The sequence below is a fragment of the Nanorana parkeri genome, unplaced genomic scaffold (assembly GCF_000935625.1).
Source record: "Nanorana parkeri isolate BGI_ZX_2015 unplaced genomic scaffold, ASM93562v1 scaffold114, whole genome shotgun sequence".
NCBI lineage: Eukaryota > Metazoa > Chordata > Amphibia > Anura > Dicroglossidae > Nanorana > Nanorana parkeri.
In genome coordinates, this window is record NW_017306382.1 from 2021974 (window position 1) to 2042448 (window position 20475).

At 46.2% G+C, this 20475-nt stretch overlaps 1 protein-coding gene across 1 annotated transcript in view; it reads left to right on the forward strand.

Moving 5' to 3' along the window:
- ARHGEF17 (Rho guanine nucleotide exchange factor 17) overlaps positions 1 to 12253 on the forward strand; it is a 211503-nt gene extending 199250 nt beyond the window's left edge. The window contains 7 exon segments of the mRNA XM_018553269.1: positions 1399 to 1652; positions 3705 to 3951; positions 5557 to 5653; positions 5961 to 6176; positions 7676 to 7850; positions 9389 to 9646; positions 11549 to 12253. Of these exon segments, the coding sequence (XP_018408771.1) occupies positions 1399 to 1652; positions 3705 to 3951; positions 5557 to 5653; positions 5961 to 6176; positions 7676 to 7850; positions 9389 to 9646; positions 11549 to 11721 (1420 nt within the window). The 3' untranslated portion in view covers positions 11722 to 12253.
- Positions 12254 to 20475: the final 8222 nt, after the last annotated feature.

Below are 20475 nucleotides of genomic sequence, written 5' to 3' on the forward strand. Positions count from 1 at the left end.
GTTATTTTACTATATAATGAAAAAAGTAACGTAGATTTCGTATATTACATCACTTCTGCATTCAGGTTTTATTCTCCAGCTTCTGTTTCTTTGGGGGTCCCTAGGTGACAGGGGTCCTAGAGACCTGATGTCTCCATAAAGGGGACATGTCTGTGTAAATTGGCCATCACATAGGGGGCTTCTTAGCAAATGATAAGTGGAAAAAAAATGTTTGATTTTTTTTTTTTTTAAATTAAAGTTACCAAAAAAAAAAAGAATGTAAAGTCAAATATAAAAAAACCCACAAAAACAGTTTTTTAAAGTCCCCTGCCCCCACATACGCACACAAACATGCGCCGGTTGTGCTTACGTGTGAAAATGGCCATTGCACCCATTGAGCCACACGTTGCATATTACTGCGAAAGTCAGAGTGAGGGCAATCATTTTAGGACCATTAATCACTATTAATAGTAAACTGATGAGGAGTTAAAACGTTTAAAGCGTCGCCTATGGCCAATTTTGGGTATGGTATTTTTTGCGGGTGCACGCAATTTTAAACTTTTTACATGTTTGTGTCTATTTACCCGACGTGACCCCATCTTTTATATTTTACCAAAAATATGGGTAAGAATGAATATATATATAGGCTATTAGGAGTGTAGCTTTAGAACTACGTTTAACCCAACCCACTTCCTGTCCTAGGATGACAATGCTGCTCCTACATACAGTACAATAAGTGAGCGTTGTCACCTTAGGACAAGAAGCATGTTACTGGCAAGATCGCCACGTGAAAAAAGAGAAATAATTCATCCACCACAACTTATGATAGGTAAGTTGCAATATATTTAATGTTCTTGGGGTTGGATACATTTTGCCTTCTGAGCAGGTTTAGGCTCCCTCCATCTTGGAACCTCAATGGTGATGTACTCATTGTCTTTGAAGTAGCGGCTCCAGGTGAACAGCTTTTGTTGGCTAAGCTTGCCCACTCTCTCCCACCTCCCAGACATCATTGTTGGCTAACGAGGCCGCCTATTATAGTGATGGGCCAATAGGAACGTGTGTGGAAGGGAGGCAGCTGACAAGCATTGACACAACCCGGAAGTGTCAGAACTTTGCCTGTTCAGGACAGCTGGCATTTGGTAAAAGCAATGAGAGCTGCTGCAGATATGTTGTGGCACTTCAAGCTGCCTGTACGTTATATATAGTGACAGATTCACTTTAATACATGTACTTCGTGGTAGGACTGAAAAAGGCTTCTAAGAAAGCTGTGCAATGCCTTTTCAATGCTTGCTTAATGCAGTTCTGTTCACGTCATACAATGAAACGCTCATGCTTATCCTGAATGCATTGCTGTAAAGATGAAAGAAGTTCTCATTAGATGTGGAGGGTGTCTGATTAACAATGGCTTCTCTCCTGCAGAGACCGGCCGGCACCTCTGGCCAACCAGACGTCAGAGCGACACCCGCAGAACTCCCTGGATGAACCGGCGTCCCAGCAGTGCCTCCATATCTCCATCTCCGGCTCTTCTCTGGAACTCTCCGAACACACAGACAGTGCCAGCCGGGATTTGGTGCCATTTGATAGCGACGACACCGACGACGAGTCCTCTCCCAGTCCCTCGGGAACACTCCAGAGCCAGGCCAGCCGCTCCACCATCTCCTCCAGCTTCGGCAGTGAGTATTACCTTACTGTTTCACGGTCCAACTATTTTAGTCTGGTTGTTGCCCCCTGAAGGTTTTTTTAACCCCTTCCTGCCCGTAGTCTTTGAATTAACGTTCAACAGCACCATGCCCCATAACAATGATACGTTAATAAAATGTACATTTCTTCTTTTTATAAAAAGTTTTGTGCATTTGTCAGAGCAGGTTTTTTTTTTAATTAAACCATTTTCTATAACTCTCAAGTCCAGGTTATGAGGAATTGATGAATGTGATGCATCTACTGTATGTCCATTGTAACTAGCAAAGCACCTGGGGGGACTATAATATTAAATAGGGTCAAGAGGTGAGTGGTGTCCCTGACCTATGAAGGTAAGGTCAGCATAAATGGTTGATGAATACTGTCCATATGGTCACTCACTGTTTCGGTTCCTCTCCCCAAAACTATTGATCCCATTGGGGGATCCCTAACCGATTTGTGTACTTCTGTAAGCTTTCTAAAAAACAAAAAAACGGTATGGAAGGATGCTGTACTATAAGAAACTTTCACTTTTTTAAAAAAAATTTATCATCAATCACTCCTTTAATAAAGGGCTTATCGATAATGTTGAAAAGTGTCTTCTGATCTTCCCTTAAGCCTTATAGAACAACTCTAATTTCTTAAGGATCTTCTGGCGCATTCTTAAATAATGATGTTTCTCTAAGATGACTATATCACCACCCTTATACGAAGGTTTTAATACAATTTTGGCATTTCTTCAAATTCTGTAGAGCTTGACGTTTTGTCCAAGCTAAATTCTCCTCTCTAATACTCTGAAAACTCACCTCCCTTATATCTCTTGTGACCGCTGCCCCCCACAAAACAATGTACAATAGCAGTAGTGGGTAAAGGGGGAATGTTTTGGGTTACTTCACTTTTAAAGCCAAACTCATCCAGTTTAGTCAAATAGTCTGCTTGATACATTGATTTATTTGATTTTACTGAGAGGAAATGACATCAACTCTTCATTTAATGTATTGACGTGCCCCTCTTTCCATAGTTCACGCCATCCAAAACAAGAAAAAAAAGCTTAAGTTCAACAGCTGATCTGTGGAGGTGCTAAGCGATGAGAGACACGCCTCCCCCCCGTCACCCACCCACCCACCGCTCTCCCCCCCGCAGGGCTATATGGGAGATCTGAACATCCTTTTGATTATTACCTGTGCATTATAACTCTACTGTTCTCCTGAGCCAAAAGTATATGCCTTGGGAATTTTGGAGCTTCCCGGTGGTGACCCTCAGCTAAAGATAGTGGTTACCAAAACTCTATACCAGGTCAGGAAAACGATTGCACAACACTGGCTATCTCCCCAACTTGCTACAACCCGCCTTTGAATACACAAGATGAACTCTGTCCTGCACTTGGAAAGCTTATCCTGTGTCTGTAGTGGTAGTTCTCACTTGATTTGAGAATATCTGAACCCCCATTGTTGTAAAGTAGCCGCTCCAAGCTCGCTCCCGTGATGGACTACAGTCTCACAATAAGTTTACTAATTTGTATTGAGATTGTAGTCCATCACAGGAGCGAGCATCACTGTATCACTCAGCTGTAGATCCTCCAATCATCTCTGAATTGGTGCTGACACTGTCCTTCTTTCTGGAGGGGGGCTACTTTTGTTCCCCATGGTCCTTGTGTGTGTTGTATAGTAGTCACCGCTCCAAGATAACTCCTGTGATGGACTATAACTTCAATGCAAATTAGTAAACTAAACATGAGATTGTAGTCCATCACGGGAGCGAGCTTGGAGCGGTGACTACTTTATAAAACACAGGGACCATGGGGGACAAAAGTAGCCCCCCTCCAGAAGGGAGGACAGTGTCAGCACCAATTCAGAGAGGATTTGAGGATTTACGGCCGAGTGATACACAAATAAGATACATTGTTGTTAATAGTTGAGGTACATGAATGTATTGTTAAGATGTAACTCCGGAGTTTAGTGTCACGTTAATGTTGCTAAAATGTATATCTTTATAATTGCTTTGTATCATTTTGCTGTGTCTGCATCTCATGAGCTCCTGTTCTACAGATGAAGAGATGCCGAGTGCAAAAGATACCACAGCTGAGACCACCAGCTCGGAGGAGGAGCAAGAGTCCGGGTTCCTTCCAATTCCCACCAACTTTAATCAGAACCGGGAGAGCGAGAGCCCCACCGGGGGCCCAGCAGTAAGGAGACCCAGCCGAAGCTCCTTCACACGGGGCAGTCTGGAGGACCTCATGAGCATTGACCCCGAGGCCTATCAGAGCTCTATGTGGCTAGGGACAGAGGACGGCTGGTGAGAGACACCAAATCAATTCACTGTATATTATATGTATGAGGGAAAATCAACCTGTCTTTGTCCTCTGTGTTCCACACCACTGTCTCCATCTTATGAATGGGATGTAAAGTACAGACAGTCCCCGGCTTACATACAAGATAGGGACTGTAGGTTTGTTCTTAAGTTGAAATTGTATGTAAGTTGGAACAGGTAAATGTTTTAAGCGTAACTCCAGCCAAAAAATGTGTTTTTAGTCTTGGATAGCATAGAGAAGGGTTAACCCCCTGTAAAGTTTGCTTTGCTGTGTGTACCCCTGTTCACAAGATTTCACCTCACTTTCTGTCCCTGTGACAATTGGATTTTGAAAATTTCGGCTTGTCGTGGAAACAAGGATTGGTGATGAAGCTTCAATGGAGACTCCTGTTTACCATGATATCTCTTACAGGAGTGAATTTCCCTTCCTAGGGGTAGATTTCCTTTCACTTCCTGTTGTCTCAAGGACAAGAAATGAGATTAAATCTTTCTAATGAGGATACAGACGGCAGTAAAAACCTCACAGTGACCCGGAAGAATAGGCGAACACCAGTGGCATAGCAATCGCCATAGCGCCCCAGGCGGCCGCTATGGGGCCCGGCCAGATGCCGAGCGGACCGTCTGGGTCGCTATGGCATCCTCTGCTGGCGGCTTTCACTGGTGGCTCTGAAGAAGAATGCGCCGCTGTTCAGATCACTGACAGTAATCTGTGCAGCAGCGCGTTCATCTCCACAACCGCTGCTGAGTCAATGAGAGCCAGCAGCAGCGGTGGTGGAGGAGGAGGCGGGGCCCATGGTCGATAGCAGGGGAGGAGGCAGAGCCTGGTGACTGAGGAGGCGGGCCCGGAGGAGGCGGGGCCCATCAGCGAGCATGGAGGAAGAGGAGGCGGACAGGTAAGGAGTGCGACCAGCCCACCTAAGGGTGACCCTGCAGAGCCCACCATAGACTCTCTATGGTGGGCTCTTCAGGATCACCCTCAGGTGGGATCTCGTGGGCTCTGCAAGGGGTATAACTAGAAACCACAGGACCCCATACAAAATTTTGCTATGGGGCCCTGTGATTTCCAGTTATACCCCTGGCGGGCACTCCTCTTCGGCAGGAGTGTGGTAGCATTACAACTACTGAGATGCTGCGCCGTACACTTTGGTTGCAGCCTGGCACTCCCTGCTGTACAGTAATAGCCTCCGTTTGTAAGTAGGGGTCGTATGTAAGTCGGATGTTTGTAAAATCGGGGACTGCCTGTATAGGCCACTGTGTGCTTACTGTATACTAATGGAGTAAGTGGTGTTAACCAATCTCAGTTTTAAATGTACCCCTTAGATGAAAAACACTGCTTATACCAAAAGGGAAAACAAAACCTATCATGCAGCATAACGCAGTGTGCATTGACGCACTAAAAACCCCGCCATCAACATGTGCATGGGTGTAACGGGGCCCCTAGTCAGAAACTATGGTCTTGCTGTGCAGTGTGCAAAATATGAGTACATCACAAGACTGGCTATATAGAATGACAAGTATACATATATGTATTACAACTGTGTTCTAACTGCTTGCCCAGAAAGCGTGACATGTGCTATCTTTGTGTTGCAGCATTCACGTCTATCAGTCCTCTGACAACATCCGCAACCGCAAGAACAGCATGAAGATGCAGCACACAGCGGCCATCATGTGTATACTGTGAGTGTCAGTGATAGCGCCCCCTGCCCCTTAGTGACACTAAGAGTCTTTATATAATTTGTACCAGAGTGGACGTGTCACCCTCAGCTTGTAGGTTCCATCTCGCCATGCCGTGGTTTCCTCTGATGCTGGAGGTGGACATACAATCTGCATGTAATCTGCTTTTGCAAATGGCCCCTAACAAACAATAGGGCCCATCAGAGAATACAGAGGGAGCAACAAAATGGGGGATCTAGGCGGTCAGGTTATTTCCTTCCGCAGATGGTCATCTTGTGCTTTATACAGTCACTCAGCCTCCCTGTACATCTGTTGTGAAGAAATGGGTACACCTGTCCATGATGTCCAAGTCTCCTCTGACCTCCTAATATCGTCTCTGTTTTCCAGGAAGTTTCTGGGACCCTCAGAACTCCAAAACAATTTCTTTAGGTTCTCCTGGAAACCCCGTCACCAAAATGGTGTCCTTCTCTGGAAAGCTATGGTGCGGATGTCAGAACAGGGTCACCATCTTCAACACGTCGTCCCTGCTTCAGGAGGTAAGCCTGTCTTGCTTTTAACTGAGAGATTTAACAAAAGACAACTTGGCAGGGCTGACCCCATTCAGTCCACAAAAATGCTGTGTGTTGTCAGCCCTCAACAAGAAATGAAATGCTGAGTGTATTTCTGGCAGATCAGCGGGTATTTTTCCGTACTTGCAAAGCTTTTTATACTGGTGGGAGTAAATTAGGGCTGCAACAACTAATCGACTAAATTGATTATAATCGATTATTGAAAAAGTTGTCAACATTTTCAATCATCGATTAATTGGCTTCCGATTAGTTGGCCCTGTTCACGGCTCCACACATGCTGCCCGCCGCACCTCCTCCACACCTCATGCTCGCTGCTGCCAGACCCGCCCACCCGCATCCACACCTCCTCACGCTCACCGCCCACCCACATTCACGATCGGCACAGGGACGCGGGGAGAAGTAAGGAGGAGCAGGTGTGGAGGGATAGTAAATGCTTCATAAATACCTGTCGCTCCTGACAGTTTCTGCTCGCTCTCTCTATGAGGATGACCACTAGCTTATAATTGCTGTGGTCTCCCAGTGCTGTCATCTAATCGGCTGCAGTGAATGCCGCTTGCTGGTTGATTGACAGCTGCTCTATTTAGCATCTGAGAGAGGGACTTGCTGTAAATGTAACTGCCCCTTTTTACTAGGGAGCTTTGCCCCATTACAGGAAGTGGAATAATACCGGATCTACTGGCAGGTTCAACAGGTAATACAATTATACTGCCAGTGACAGACTACACGAAAATAAAAACCAATAGCGCCAGAGTTGACCACTCCACTGAAGAAATGTGCATGCAGAAGTTCTACAGGTCGCTGCCCCACAAGTCAGGGAGGCTGTGATATCTCATGAAACAAAAACAGGGGGCGCCTTCCCTAGTGTAGAGGAAAAGGAATCACCAGCACTCAGTAGAATAATCCAACATGTCCATTTATTGGACATAGACGTCACACAATCACAAGAGCCAACGTTTGGAGACCACGCAGGGTTTCTTCATCAGGGCATAAAGAGTGACCTAGTGTAGATACATACATTTGCTTAATAAAAATGTATTTCTTGGGCCACGCCCCCTTCCGCAGAGGTTCTGAGGAAGGGGGCGTGGCCCCCGAAATGCGTCAACCCATGCATATTGTGCTGTTACACAGGAACCATCATCTGTGCAGCTCTCGCATGCTGTGTCCTGCTTTCTGTTAAGACTGAGGTTCAACTTCTGACTTTGAAGGCTCATTGTTATCTACTCCTTTGTGAGTATCATTCTGTTTTTTCTATTTGCATAGTAAAAATGTATCTACACTAGGGAAGGTCGCCCCCTGTTTTTGCTAGTGACAGATTGCATCAAATATGACATTTTTTAAAATGTTCCTGTAGTTCCACTTCAAATTCCTGAAATCACTGAGGGATGCACAGAAGAAGCAAGAAAACAAACTAGTTCGATGTGTCTGCCTTAACAGGAAATAACATTTTGTTGCCTTCTCCCTTACAGCACGTGTTCCACATCGGACAGGACCAGAACCGCTGCGTGACGTGTATGGTCAACTCCAGCCACGGAATGTGGATCGCCCTACAGGGCAGCGCCCAGGTCCGGCTTTATCACGCCACCACGTTCGAGCAATTGGGAGAGGTGGACATAGCGCCGCCTGTACACAAGATGTTGGCAGGTAACGCCAGGCAGGAATGGGAATCCAGGAACGCAAGACTGATTGTTGGGATGGTTGTGGCTGGAAAGTAAAATATAAGTCAATGGCCGTGACTTGGTCTTTGAAGCTTAGAACCATTTAGAATTAAAAGTAAGACTTGGAACGAAAAGAAGGAAGAATCAGACTTCTCCACAGCTTGAGGGTCACTAGCGACCTCGCTATGCAGAGTGAATACCAACCCAGATCAATGTGCCTGTCCCTTGCTGTCTGGATGAGCGACTGCTTGTGTGTGTGAACAGTGAGGAAGCAACGCATGGTACAGTACTCTGCTCTGCATAGTGATCTTGACGCTGGCAGGATCACTATTGTGACATGACCTTCAGAGCACAGGCTCAGATCACAAAGCTGACTCGCCACAATCAGGGTTCCTATTGTCCATGTGTAACCCTTTGTGAAATAAGTCACTTCAGGTTTTCATACATGTTGTGTATATGAGAATGAAAGTGTATGTATAGACCAAACATACTTTTGGATCTCTTTGCTGCCCGAAGGCCGGGTTCCTTAATGCCCCCCAAGTGGAGAATGGCAATCAGATGGTGGGAAATGGCAGGGTTTTATTTTTTTATTGTTTTTTTTTTTACTTTGTAATTTTTTTTATTTCATTATTTTTTTACTTTTTTAGTATTTTTTTTATTTTAATTGTTTCTTTTTTACCTAGTTTTTGTATATTTTTTATTTACTTATTTACTTTTATTTTTTACTTATTATTTTTTTATTTTTTATTTTTTTTGCTTAACTTTATTGCTATCACACAGAAGCTAACAAGTCCCTGTGTGATAGCATTTGGAGGTGACAGGTTCTCTTTATGGAACCTGTCACCTCCAATACAGGAATTCTAGAACAGCACTGTGCTGGAACTCCTGTGACAGCTGAGAGGGGAAGGCTGCGAGTGCAGCTCTCCCCTGTCCACTGTTTACACGGAGCAGAGTTGAGAATGTAGTGTTCTCCGCTCTGCTTCCCACTCTCCATCCAACTGATTGCCATGGTCCCCCAGAAGAGTGGGGGACCCCGAACACCTCGGCGGGGCCAGAGGCAGCCAGGTGAGGTCGGAGGAGGACCATGGGGAGGGGGGGGGGGCTCTCCTCCCCCTCTACTATATGCCACCCTGAGACAGGGCCATGGTGGCCTTGTGGGAAGTCCAGTACCACTGGGAATTATTTTTCCTTTACTTCCTGTCCCAGAGATGCAACAAGAATTAAGAGGAAATCTCCCAAAGCGAGGGGAACTTTTAGACGAGTTGTCCTCGGAACAGGTCCCCATTGGATAATTTCCCCTCTTGTTCTGGGGACAACTCTAAAGTTTTTAGAGTTGGTCACTGTTACAAATCGAGAGGGGTGAATCTCTCCAATGGGGACATAGATAGCAATACTAAATTGGCAGATGGTCTAACCTCACTCTATCCCAATATCCCCCCCTCCCCCCCAAAAAAAGTTTTGAAGAGATGCACTTTAAGCCTGTAGTCACTTCAGGTTTTCATACATGTTGTTATGTCTCTTCAGGGTCTGACGCCATCATCCGCCAGCACAAGTCGGCATGTTTACGCATCACGGCGTTGCTCGCTTGCAGGGATCTCTTGTGGATCGGGACCAGCGCTGGAGTGGTTCTGACCCTCTCCATCTCCTCCAGCTCAACCTCCCTGAAGGGTCCGCTTTGTCCGGTGGGTCTGTCGCAGGGTCACACTGGACACGTCCGGTTCCTTACCTCCGTGGAACTGCCCGATGGATTTGATGTTTACTTCCCCATACCTGGAGAGCAGGGTGAGTCCCTTCCATTGGCTGCTCATTGCCCTCTGCTGCTGTCTCAGCGAGTGACCTATAACTGGATGTGCCCAAGTATATCTATGTACAATTTTAGTTCTTTTCATTGAGAGTAGGGAAGGGTTTTAACCCCTACCGTGCTTTTGAAATCTGTGTCCCATTGGGGAAACTTCACTTTACTTCCTGTTGTGTAGAAACAACAGGAAGTAAGGTGAAGTTTCCCCAATGGGACACCGATTTCAAAAACACAGTAGGGGTTAATCAACAGGAAGTGAGAGAAAATCTTTACAAAGTGAAGGAGATACCCTCTTAGTTGTCACGGAATCATTCGTCCCCCATTAGAAGATTCCCCCTCTATTGCTATTCCCGATTTTGGGTACTCCCTCAATTTCAGTGCCTTGGGCAATGATCACCAGGACACAGAGGGTGGATCTTGCCCCCCGGAACATTGGCAACAATGAAAACCTAACACTGGTTGTATCCCCGTAACTTCTCTCTCCTAAATGAAAGAAACAAAGGCATTCAGTATGCTGTTCAGATCCCTGACTTTTGGAGTCTTTTAGGATTAATGTCCCCTAGAGGACAAGCATAGTGATCTGCACATTTAAAGGGGACACAGCAGAGATAATGATTTATTTGGCCATTTATTGACTTTCTAAAAATGCTAGTAGCCTGACTGTCCTCCTGATCCCTGGTCTCTATTAGTTTTAGTGAGGATTGACATGGTACCGGTTTGCAGATCAGGAGATCTGGTTTAATTTTCTGCATGCTGGTTCTCATCCAGGCAACCGGCATTTTCTGAAGGAGGTCAGCAGACAGCCCATATATTTCCCTCAGCACAGGTTACTTTTAACCTCCCCTGACCATGTTTATTTTTAACCCTCACCCAGGTCTTTTATATACATTGCCAAGACTTTAGCAACATTTATTTCAGACCCTTACCTGCTTCTCTACTGTACATAATGAGATAAGCCATGGTAAGGCTCCATAAGGGCAGTACTCTGTGCCAATCAGGGCCCTGTGGATTTGCCTAGTGCTGTTAGTCAAGCAAGCTGAGCATTGGAACGGCACAGGCATGGCCTTGGCACTGTCCTGCTGCTCCTTCATTGTCCAATCACAGTCTAGGGTGTTTTCTGGACCAGGCTGTATTACTTAAGTGCCATGGCTGGGCTCCAGGAGGGACATGGCAGGGCTTCAGGAGGTGCAGTACCCTGAGTCAATCAGGACTTTGGCTTTACCTTGTGCTGTTAGTCAAGCAAGCTGAGCATTAATACAGGCATGGCCTCAGCAGTGTCCTGCTGCTCCTTCATTGTCCAATCGCAGGCTAGGGTGGCCCTGGACGACCAGGCTGTATTGTTTAAGTGCCGTGGCTGGGCTCCAGGAGGGCCATAGCAGGGCTCCAGGAGGGGCAGTACTATGAGCCAATCAGGGCTTTGGCTTTGCCTAGTGCTGTTAGTTAAGCAAGCTGAGCATTGGAATGGCACAGGCATGGCCTCGGCAGTGTCCTGCTGCTCCTTCATTGTCCAATCACAGTCTAGGGTGTTTTCTGGACCAGGCTGTATTACTTAAGTGCCATGGCTGGGCTCCAGGAGGGACATGGCAGGGCTTCAGGAGGGGCAGTGCTATGAGCCAATCAGGACTTTGGCTTGTCCTAGTGCTGTTAGTTAAGCAAGCTGAGCATTGGAACGGCACAGGCATTGCCTCAGCAGTGTCCTGCTTCTCCTTCATTGTCCAATCACATGCTAGAGTGTGTCCCTGATCAGGCTGTATTGCTTAAGGGCCGTTTAGTCTGCTGAGTGGTCCAGGACCTGGCTATGAATCCTTAGATCACAAGACTGGCTGAACTCATTTGCAAGTCCTTTGGCACATATGTCATTGTTTTATCTCCTCATTTCTCAGCAGGTAACGAGCAAGCGTGCGATGCAGAGAAGAGGGACTCCTCCAGACACCGTCCTAAATCCAAGCTCCTGGTCATCAGTGGAGGCGACGGCTACGAGGACTTCCGACTCACCAACAGCAGCGAGACGGTGGGCAGGGACGACAGCACCAACCACCTTCTCCTCTGGAGGGTCTGAAGGCCGCACCAGGCCGGATTTTCCGCACCGGACCCACATCTGTGTCGCTGCTGCCCGTCACGCCTTCAACTTGTCCTGAGCATCTAAACCCGCCCACCTCCATCCACTACCCATCCAACCTCACCAGGTTCTGCAATCACCGCCAGGGAGGGTCATTCGGAGGAGCCGCGGACGTTAAGGGACAGATGCACCGTGTACAGGAGCGGGGTGATTCATACGTTGCCAAAGTCCTTAGCAAGATGGCAGTCTGTGGATTGCAGTACAGTGTTGTGCCTGCTTAAAAAAAGAAGGACCTTTATCTCTCCGGGAATCAGCCAATCAGCTTCTGGCATCCTCTGCATCTTCAAAGGTATTAACCACTGGCGAGCGAGCAGTGACTCAGAATCGCCTCCGACCGCTGTCTGTCACTGCTTTATCATACGCAATTCACGAGAGCATCAAAAAGCGCCGAGACCCTCGGGACTCGATCAGCCAATGAACTTCTGCGTTCGCAGGGTCCGGCTGCTCACGTCAGTTCTGTGGCTTAACAAAAAAAAGAAAAAAGACAGACTTTGAAAGTGTTGCCTGGTCAGTCGGCCATTTTTTTTTTTTTTAAAGATGTTCTTATTTATTGTCAAGTGACAACTTGTGTTTTTGAAGTTTTTATTTTAGCGTGTGTGTGGGAAAACAGAATCCCTGATCTCTATAGCAGGGGGTGGTAGAGACCAGGGGTATGACCTTTAAGTAGTATTTCTGATGGGAATTACATTTATATCCAAGTTAAAATGGTTCCTCACCATAAGAGGCCTTTTTTTAATGGAGCACTCCGTTGAAACTATGAAACCACTTTATAATGATATGGATGAAACGTTGCTGCGGTTGGATCTGGACGCACACTCCTGTCTTTTCATGATTTGCTTTTCTTGGGCATCTTTAGTACTTTTTTTTTTTTCTTGCATCATTCTGTGTTGTTTAGTTCTGAGATCACATTGAGCTTTGCTGCACTGAATTTATACCTGCAGATGTGCATGGTATTCCAGCACAGGGGAAGCCATCACCTTCCCTGGAGGATAGAAAGGTATGGTCCTTGAAGCACAAGCAAAGCTTTTGCCCTCTTGGTCCCTCTGGAGTTCCTCAAGCTGACTGCTTATTGGAGGGAAAAGTCCATGAACCCGTCGCACTCCTGACTGCTATGTCCTGACCGTTGGGCGCTGCGGCGTCCAACAGATGGCGCCGTTACATACACAAAGCATAAATGGGGTACCGGCACGCCAAATGGTGAATAGCGCGTCCTTTATTGACAAAAGTGCAGCAGATCACATTTCGGGGTCACGCAGGTTCCACATGTCTTGCCTTGCAGGATCTCCTTCAGTCAAGACATGTGGCTCCTGCGTGACCCTGAAACATTGCATTTGTGCGATATGCTGCACCTTTGTCAATAAAAGACGCACTCTTCACCATTTGGAGTGCCGGCGCCCCATTTATGCTTTGCTTATTGGGAGGGTCTTCGGCTTTGGTCAGTCCAAATGTTGTAAAAGGGGGAAACCTGCACCTCAGCATTCTTCCAGATGTGCAGTACTCTCAGATATCAGCAAAGATGGAAGGCTCCCTGCAACAAACAAAAGCACAGTGCAGTGGGTGACTGATATTGCAGCTCGAGCTCTGTGCAGACCCCTAGGAAAAGCATTGCGTCTGACACACCAGTAAGAAACAAGATCCACAGGGGAATTCTGTGGGTTTTACATTCATACCACTTTTTAGGAAATCATACATGCTGCAAAGGGAAATAGATGTTTTGTAATCATTGACTTACTAATTGGCCTGTTTAGCATGTACGTCAGATCAGCGTGGAGTTCTCGTTTAAATGAGCTTGGCTTTTGCTGAGCTGTGAAGTAGATGGTATCTAGTGCTCTGTGTACTCTAAACTGACTTCCCGATCCAGCCAGGAGTGAGGGGCCAAAAGTTTCAGGGTCCAGTCTGTGAGTATTTTAAAGCTGAGCTCCGGCCTTCCCGTCAGTCTTGCACAGTTGTCCCGGCTCCTCTCCTGGACTGGAATGGCTTCCTCTGATATCACTGCACACTGCGAGCTTCTCACAATGTGCATTAGAAGCTGCAGATAGAGCTCACCTCATTTCCTGGCTGGAGGACATCCAGTATCATTATTATACAGGATTTCTAGAGCGCCAACAGTTTGCGCAGCGCTTTACAATATAAGGAAGGCATTACAATCATAATTCAATTCACAACCAGACGGTGAGGAGGGCCCTGCCCGTGTGAGCTTATCTAGCCCTTTCCTCTGCACCCTGACTGTCTCTGGCCTCACACCTTTCATTCATTGCATTTCAGATGTTTTAATGATGGAGGATCGGCATCACCAGTGGGCATTACTTAGGGCAGCGTTACTCAACCTTTTTTCAATCATGGCAACCGTTAAAGTATGCAAAATCTTGAGACACCCCATTATAAAATGTAATGGGTTTTAAAAGGGGGGCCCATGCACAAATCCACCCAAAAAAAGGTGGGGTTCCTACATTGAAGCCGCCTTTTAAATTAGGAGCCACCCTTCATATCAGAGCCCCCCCACCTTCATATCAATATTGTCCCTGCACTAGCTTGTGGATAGGTCCACTTTATTTCCATGAATATAATCCCCCGATGCTTGCTGTGCAGTAGCTAGTGGTAGTTGGGTCACATTCATCTGGACTCGTCCTGTAAATGTTGGAGATGTTTCATAGCTTTATGTCAATGCTTCAGTTCCCTGCAGTACCTAACACCTGACACAAGGTGGCGCTGTGTCATTGGCCCAGACTTTACCCCCGTATATCTAATTGTGTGCATTGCCTTATGATAAGTGCTTCAGGCTTTAAAGCAGAGGTGGCCCTACAGCAGTGCTTTAACTGCGACTCCCATTCTGCCTCTGCGAATCATGCCTTTGGCTGTCAGTCTTGCAATGCCTCATGGGACTTGTAGTTCCACAACAGCTGGAGGGCAGGAGCTGCCGACCCCTGCTATATTACCTATTGACTTCTACCATCTCCGTTCCATCTTTTACGGACGCATTGCTTTTACCTGCTTCTGTGCTTCCCAGCCAAGACTTATGTATTCTCTGTCAGCGGTGACTTTTCCGTTGCCCTGGAGTACAAAGCAGTCGGTGCTTTCGGAGCGCAAAGGTGTCCTCTGCAGAGGAAGAGACTTCAGAAATGACTCTGCATTGATGGAGAAAACAAACCTGGTGATAACAAAGGTATTTAAAGATGGCTGATTGGTTTGCGTAATAGCTTCACGTCGCTCCCTGCTCTAGCAAAGCTGGAATCTTATTGGTTGCTATAGGAAGTCCCGTTCAGTCCTGTGAATCTTATTGGTTGCTATAGGAAGTCCCGTTCAGTCCTGTGAATCTTATTGGTTGCTGTTGGAAGGCCTGTGCAGTCCCATGAATCTTAGCCTGCCCACCTTGATGCTGTGTAACAGTGGCAATATTGGTTGCTATAGGAAGTCCCGTTCAGTCCTGTGAATCTTATTGGTTGCTGTTGGAAGGCCTGTGCAGTCCCATGAATCTTAGCCTGCCCACCTTGATGCTGTGTAACAGTGGCAGTGTACGTTTACATTGTTGATATTGTCCTAGTTATGTATGAGAGAGAATCTGCAAGTGATTCCGTACTTGGCGTTCTTATAGACACCGCGGGCCACCGTTTGTTTTTTACCGCCTATTCCATAAGGGTGGAGTTGCACTTCGTTGTTCCCTTGCAGTGTGTTAATATGTGTTGCGTTAAGGCGGCCTGTTCATTACTAATGGCCTGCCGACATTGCAACGGGCAAAAAAATGCACATGACCCTTTTTTTAAAAAAACGCAGCCCACCAAAACCATGGCATGTGCATTGTGGTGGGTTAAGTGTTGGCGGCTGCTGTACAGTGCACTGGGGTATGGTTGGCACCACAGAGACATGCGTTGCTGTGCCCTACCACAAGTGCAGAAAGGAAACGTAAACTGGCTGTCCAGAAATGAACATCCACAACGTGAAATCTTACAACCACCGTGTGTTCTAAGGAGGCCCCATGGTTCTAAAATTCTATGCTGTGGAAGCCTATTTTCAGCCAAAAAGTATTTTTGCCTCGGAACGGGGCAGGATTATAGGCTTTGTCAGGTTTATATTGCTGTCTGTGTAACTTGTGAAATTTCATCTCACTTCTTGTTGTCGTGACCAAAAAGGAATTGAGATCTTGTCAATGGGCACCCAGATAGCAGTAAAAACTGGGCAAAGGCTTCTACCCTTTAAAAAATAAAAGTTGTGTTAGTTTGGGGGCTGCTTATAAACCGAGTAATGCCAAAATTAAAATGTTCATCTTTTTTTTCCCTAGTTCAAATGTAGATTTGTAATAATACATTCTGGCCACTAGATGGCGCTGAGGATCATAGGAAATATGTATTTATTGCATGTGCTCCTCACTGCCACCTGCTGGCCGTAATGTATTACAACAAACTGGGAAGAATCCATCTAGTGGCCAGAATGTATTATTACAACATTACATTTGAATTGGGAAAGGTATATTAACCTCTTGCCGTCCGCCCGTAGTAAAAAAATGGACGGACATCATTTTTGGCATTATTCACCAGAAATTAATATTTGAGGGGCGAAGGGCCCCAGCGAATTATAAATAGAACCATTTGTTTCCCTGCATAATGGGTTTTTGCTCACTTGGCAGCCACAGGAAGTGTGAAAAAATCTCCGTAGTAGTACAGGAACAGCAGTAAAAAAACAGCGGGGGGTTCCCACACTTCTCTTCATAGTCCTGACCTAAACAAAGAAAGTTTTGGTTGGAGTTGTGCTTTAAGCCTGCTCTCAATTTAAACAGGAATACATTATTTGTGTTTTCATGCATGCTGGCTTGCGGTGCCATTGATTTCAGGAACTGCTGCCTCTATGGACAGACATGTGACATGCATGTGATTGGGGCCTAAAGGGAACCTGTCATAATGGAAGTATGGGAATTGCCATTGCCTAGTTGTATTTGAACGTGTCTAGTTGTCCATAGTTATTATTCTGCCTTGGCATTAGAACGTGCGGCAGGAGATAGGACTTCACTGGTTGCATGCTTGTTCAAAAAGCTGGCATGTACAGCTCCGTGTGGGGCAGTTCCCGGGAAGGACAGGTGCTGCGTGTGATTAGTACGCGGCCCCCGTCCTTCTCTATGGGAGTACACGGCCGTACGCCGCCCTACACTCAGCCCCTGCACGTCCCTGCGGGTGAGCGTACTTGTACGCTGACGGGATGGATCCCGTCTGTGTCCTAGCCGGGACACCCGCACCCATACGGACCTGCACATGAGGTGAGCCATAGAGAAGGACAGGGGCTGCGTACTAATCACACGCAGCACCTGTCCTTCACGGGAGCTGCCCGATACAGCCGTGCACGCAGCACAGAGTTGTATGTGCTGGCCTTTTCTCGTGTGAATGAGGCCTAAAGTACAGCAGAATTGTATTTGTCCTAGGGAAGTGATCCATGGATGGATTTGGTGTTGAAGAGCCAGGGAATCCCAATCTCTAGATAGGCCCTGCATCTCTCACAGGAATTGTAGTGTCCGTATTGGGCATTTAGGTATCTGGCAGGCATGGAACCAGGGTAGTCAATGCCCTTGAAGAGCAAATCCCTGAGTTCTCTGTGAAGGTTTTCATTCATCCAGGTGATGGTATATCTGTAAAAATTGAATCGCGGCAACTGGGTTTGCTGTATTGAAGCTGTTTCGCTGGTCATCCGACTAGCTCTTTTCAATTCAGAATGAGAAAGGTGGTCGAATGAACAGCGAAACATCTTCAAGAGAAATACAGCAAGTCCAGTTGCCTTGATTTATTGTTTACAGGGATCCTCCATCTTGACACATCTCAGTGACTTCAGCAGACACTATACAGGAACCTCTGATGCCCCCACGCTGGTGGTCGAGTTCATGCGAATTGCCCCCTTTTGGAGCCCATGTGAATGTGGCCTTAGTAATGGATGTAGCCCTCCAGCTGTGGTGAAACTACCAATCCTGTCATGCCTCTGCCTCTGGGAGTCATGGCTATGGCTGGCAGTGTCTTACAATGCCACATGGGCCTTGTAGTTTCACAACAGCCGGAGAGCCGAGGTTACCTCACCCTCATAGAACAACTTTATTTTCCAAATTTTACCAGAACAGGAAGTTGGTGAATCAAAGCAAAAGAGAAGTGTGGTGACTTGACTGAGATGGCGTGAGGTTGTTGACAGTGTGTGGAAAAAATGGACGCAATGCGAGTGACGTGAATGTGACGGTTTTGTGTTATCGTAGATGGGTGGAATTGAACGCAAATGCAAGAAAACTTCTAATATGTCATGAAATGTTTGTTTCTGTGTAGGCCAAAGTGGCAGCATGGCTGCTGCTGGAGCCTGTGACAAAATGGCTGCCCCCCAGGACCTGAGGTGAATGCAAATGAAAGAAAGAACTGTCTTTTTGTATCCATAGCATACCACTTTGTCTTCCTGCCACTGCGAATGGGACCCGCCATGGGCAGCGAAGACGATCCTTAGTTCAAACTTTCAGCCCATGGCCACTGAGGCGCTTGCAATGGCGGTGCAGTGTCTGGTGCAAAGCACTAAATACTGAGTGCTATTACCTATAGCAACCAAGCAGACTCCACTGAAGCCAAAACGCAATGGATTGTAGTTGGTTACTGTGGTAACCGCACCGTCTATCTAGCATTTTGCTCCATGTACTGTTTTATGGTGAAAGTTTATAATATGTCAGTAGCAAAAAAGTTTCTGAGGTCAAATGTCATAAACAAAACTGGAGCAGTTGCCCATATCAACCAGTCAGCCTTTCTCTTCAGTTAAGCTTTGAAAATGAATGATGGAAGCGGTCTGCTTTGATGGATGGTAATTGGTTACTATGGCTACTGCTCCGTCTCCTTAGCATTTAGCTCCGTGCACTGTTTTATTGTGTAGGCCTATAATATGTCCGTAACCAAAAAAGGTTTCTGAGGTAAAATTTCATGAAAAACACAATTTTTAGGTGCCATGTCGCATCAGATCGCGGTGTTGTCCTCCTTACACTGATTTTACATGTATGTTTAACCCCAAAACATTATTTTATTGTCACTTCTTTAAGGCCTAGGCCTGTCATATGTCAGCAGCAAAAAGGTTTCTGAGGTAAAATTTTCATAAAAACACAATGTTTTAGTTCCGTATTGCAGCAGATTGCAGAGTTTTCCTCTTACACCGATTTTACATGTATGTTTAACCCCAAAACATTATTTTATTGTCACCTCTTTAAGTTATTACAGATAAATACTTGGGGGGCTGTGGATGTTACATTGCAACTTTAAAAAAATGAGAGAGAATATTTTTTATTTTTTTCCAAAAATATATTTTTGGTATTGCATTTTAAATCCTTTTGAAGTGTAGAAATATTATCTGGTGCTCACCTGTAGGGTCCCCAGCATGCCAAGGACCTGGTCTGGTTGGCGAAGGGCTGACCATAATCTGAAACTAGAAGGGAAAGCGTCAGGGTTGGGTAGGCAGATGATGCCATTGCCAACTTGGGCTGTCATCTTCATCCTGACTCCATTATCTGCTGAGTCAACAGGGACAAGTGTGCTGGTCAGTGACCTATTTCATTGGCAGCCGCCATTTTTCTGTATTGACGCTTCCCCTTTGAGCGCTGATTCTTTTTGTTGCACATGCAACAAAAACCTGATTTATTCCTTTCCGAAGCGCCACAAGAAAACACAGGTGTTTTCCGTTGAATGCGTTGCAATTTGCTGAGAGTTGGGCGTGTTTTGGTTTTTTTTTCACCATATTGGGGCGCAATTTGAAATCAGCCTGCATTCATCATGCATTTAATCACAACGTGGGTCAGTGCACAAAAACACACACGGAAAAGCATGACGCTGTTTGAGCATAGCTTTGAGACGCCACAACTCCCTCACAGGCCTCTGTATGTGGCCTTTTACATGGCCTAGAGATTACGCCAAAATGCAGCACGCAGAGTGTCCATAATGCAGCAAAGTATCTATGCTCATAGACGAGGCACGCTGTGGCGTACGCTCTTACACACCATGCAAATGCCCCCATGAGCCTCTGTTCACGCGTCAGAATTTCCGACCGCCTGTGCTCAATTGCAGATGTCCTCTGACACCCCAGACCGGAATCCCAATGAAAAAACTTTTCGTGGGTGCTGAAATGACCTGCGGATGGCGGCGTGTAGTACAAAGCACAAAGAAATTAGTCACCAGCACACCAACGGTCCAATTTATCACTCTGTCTTTATTCGACATCTAGATAAACATGGTGACACATGCAACGTTTGGGAACTGCGGCCCCTTTCATCAGCAAAACGGAGACAAACGCTCTGTAGCAACCCGCCGCCAGCTCTTCCTGACATTTCCAAGCTCCCACAACCAAACGTTCTAAACTGAGTTGGATGGAAAGCGCCAATGAGGAGGCCTTTTTCAATCCCCACCGCAATTCCGATTGTTACCATTGTTGCGGACCTTCACCATCACTAACGAAAGTTGCTAGAAAACTGGCCCGCATGGTTTCCATGGAAATGTTTATTATGACTAAATGTAAAGCAGGGTAGGGCTCACCACGCTTTCAGGCCTGTTGGGAGTCATGTGACTTCTCTATAACGATCCGACGCGCAGCTCGGTCCTCCCGGCGCGTAGACCACTACTTTTTATAGAGCCACTACTCACAGATATATAAGGGCATTTGACCACAAAAAAAAATGCAACCGCATTTTTTCGGGTCCGTCTCGAATGCCTA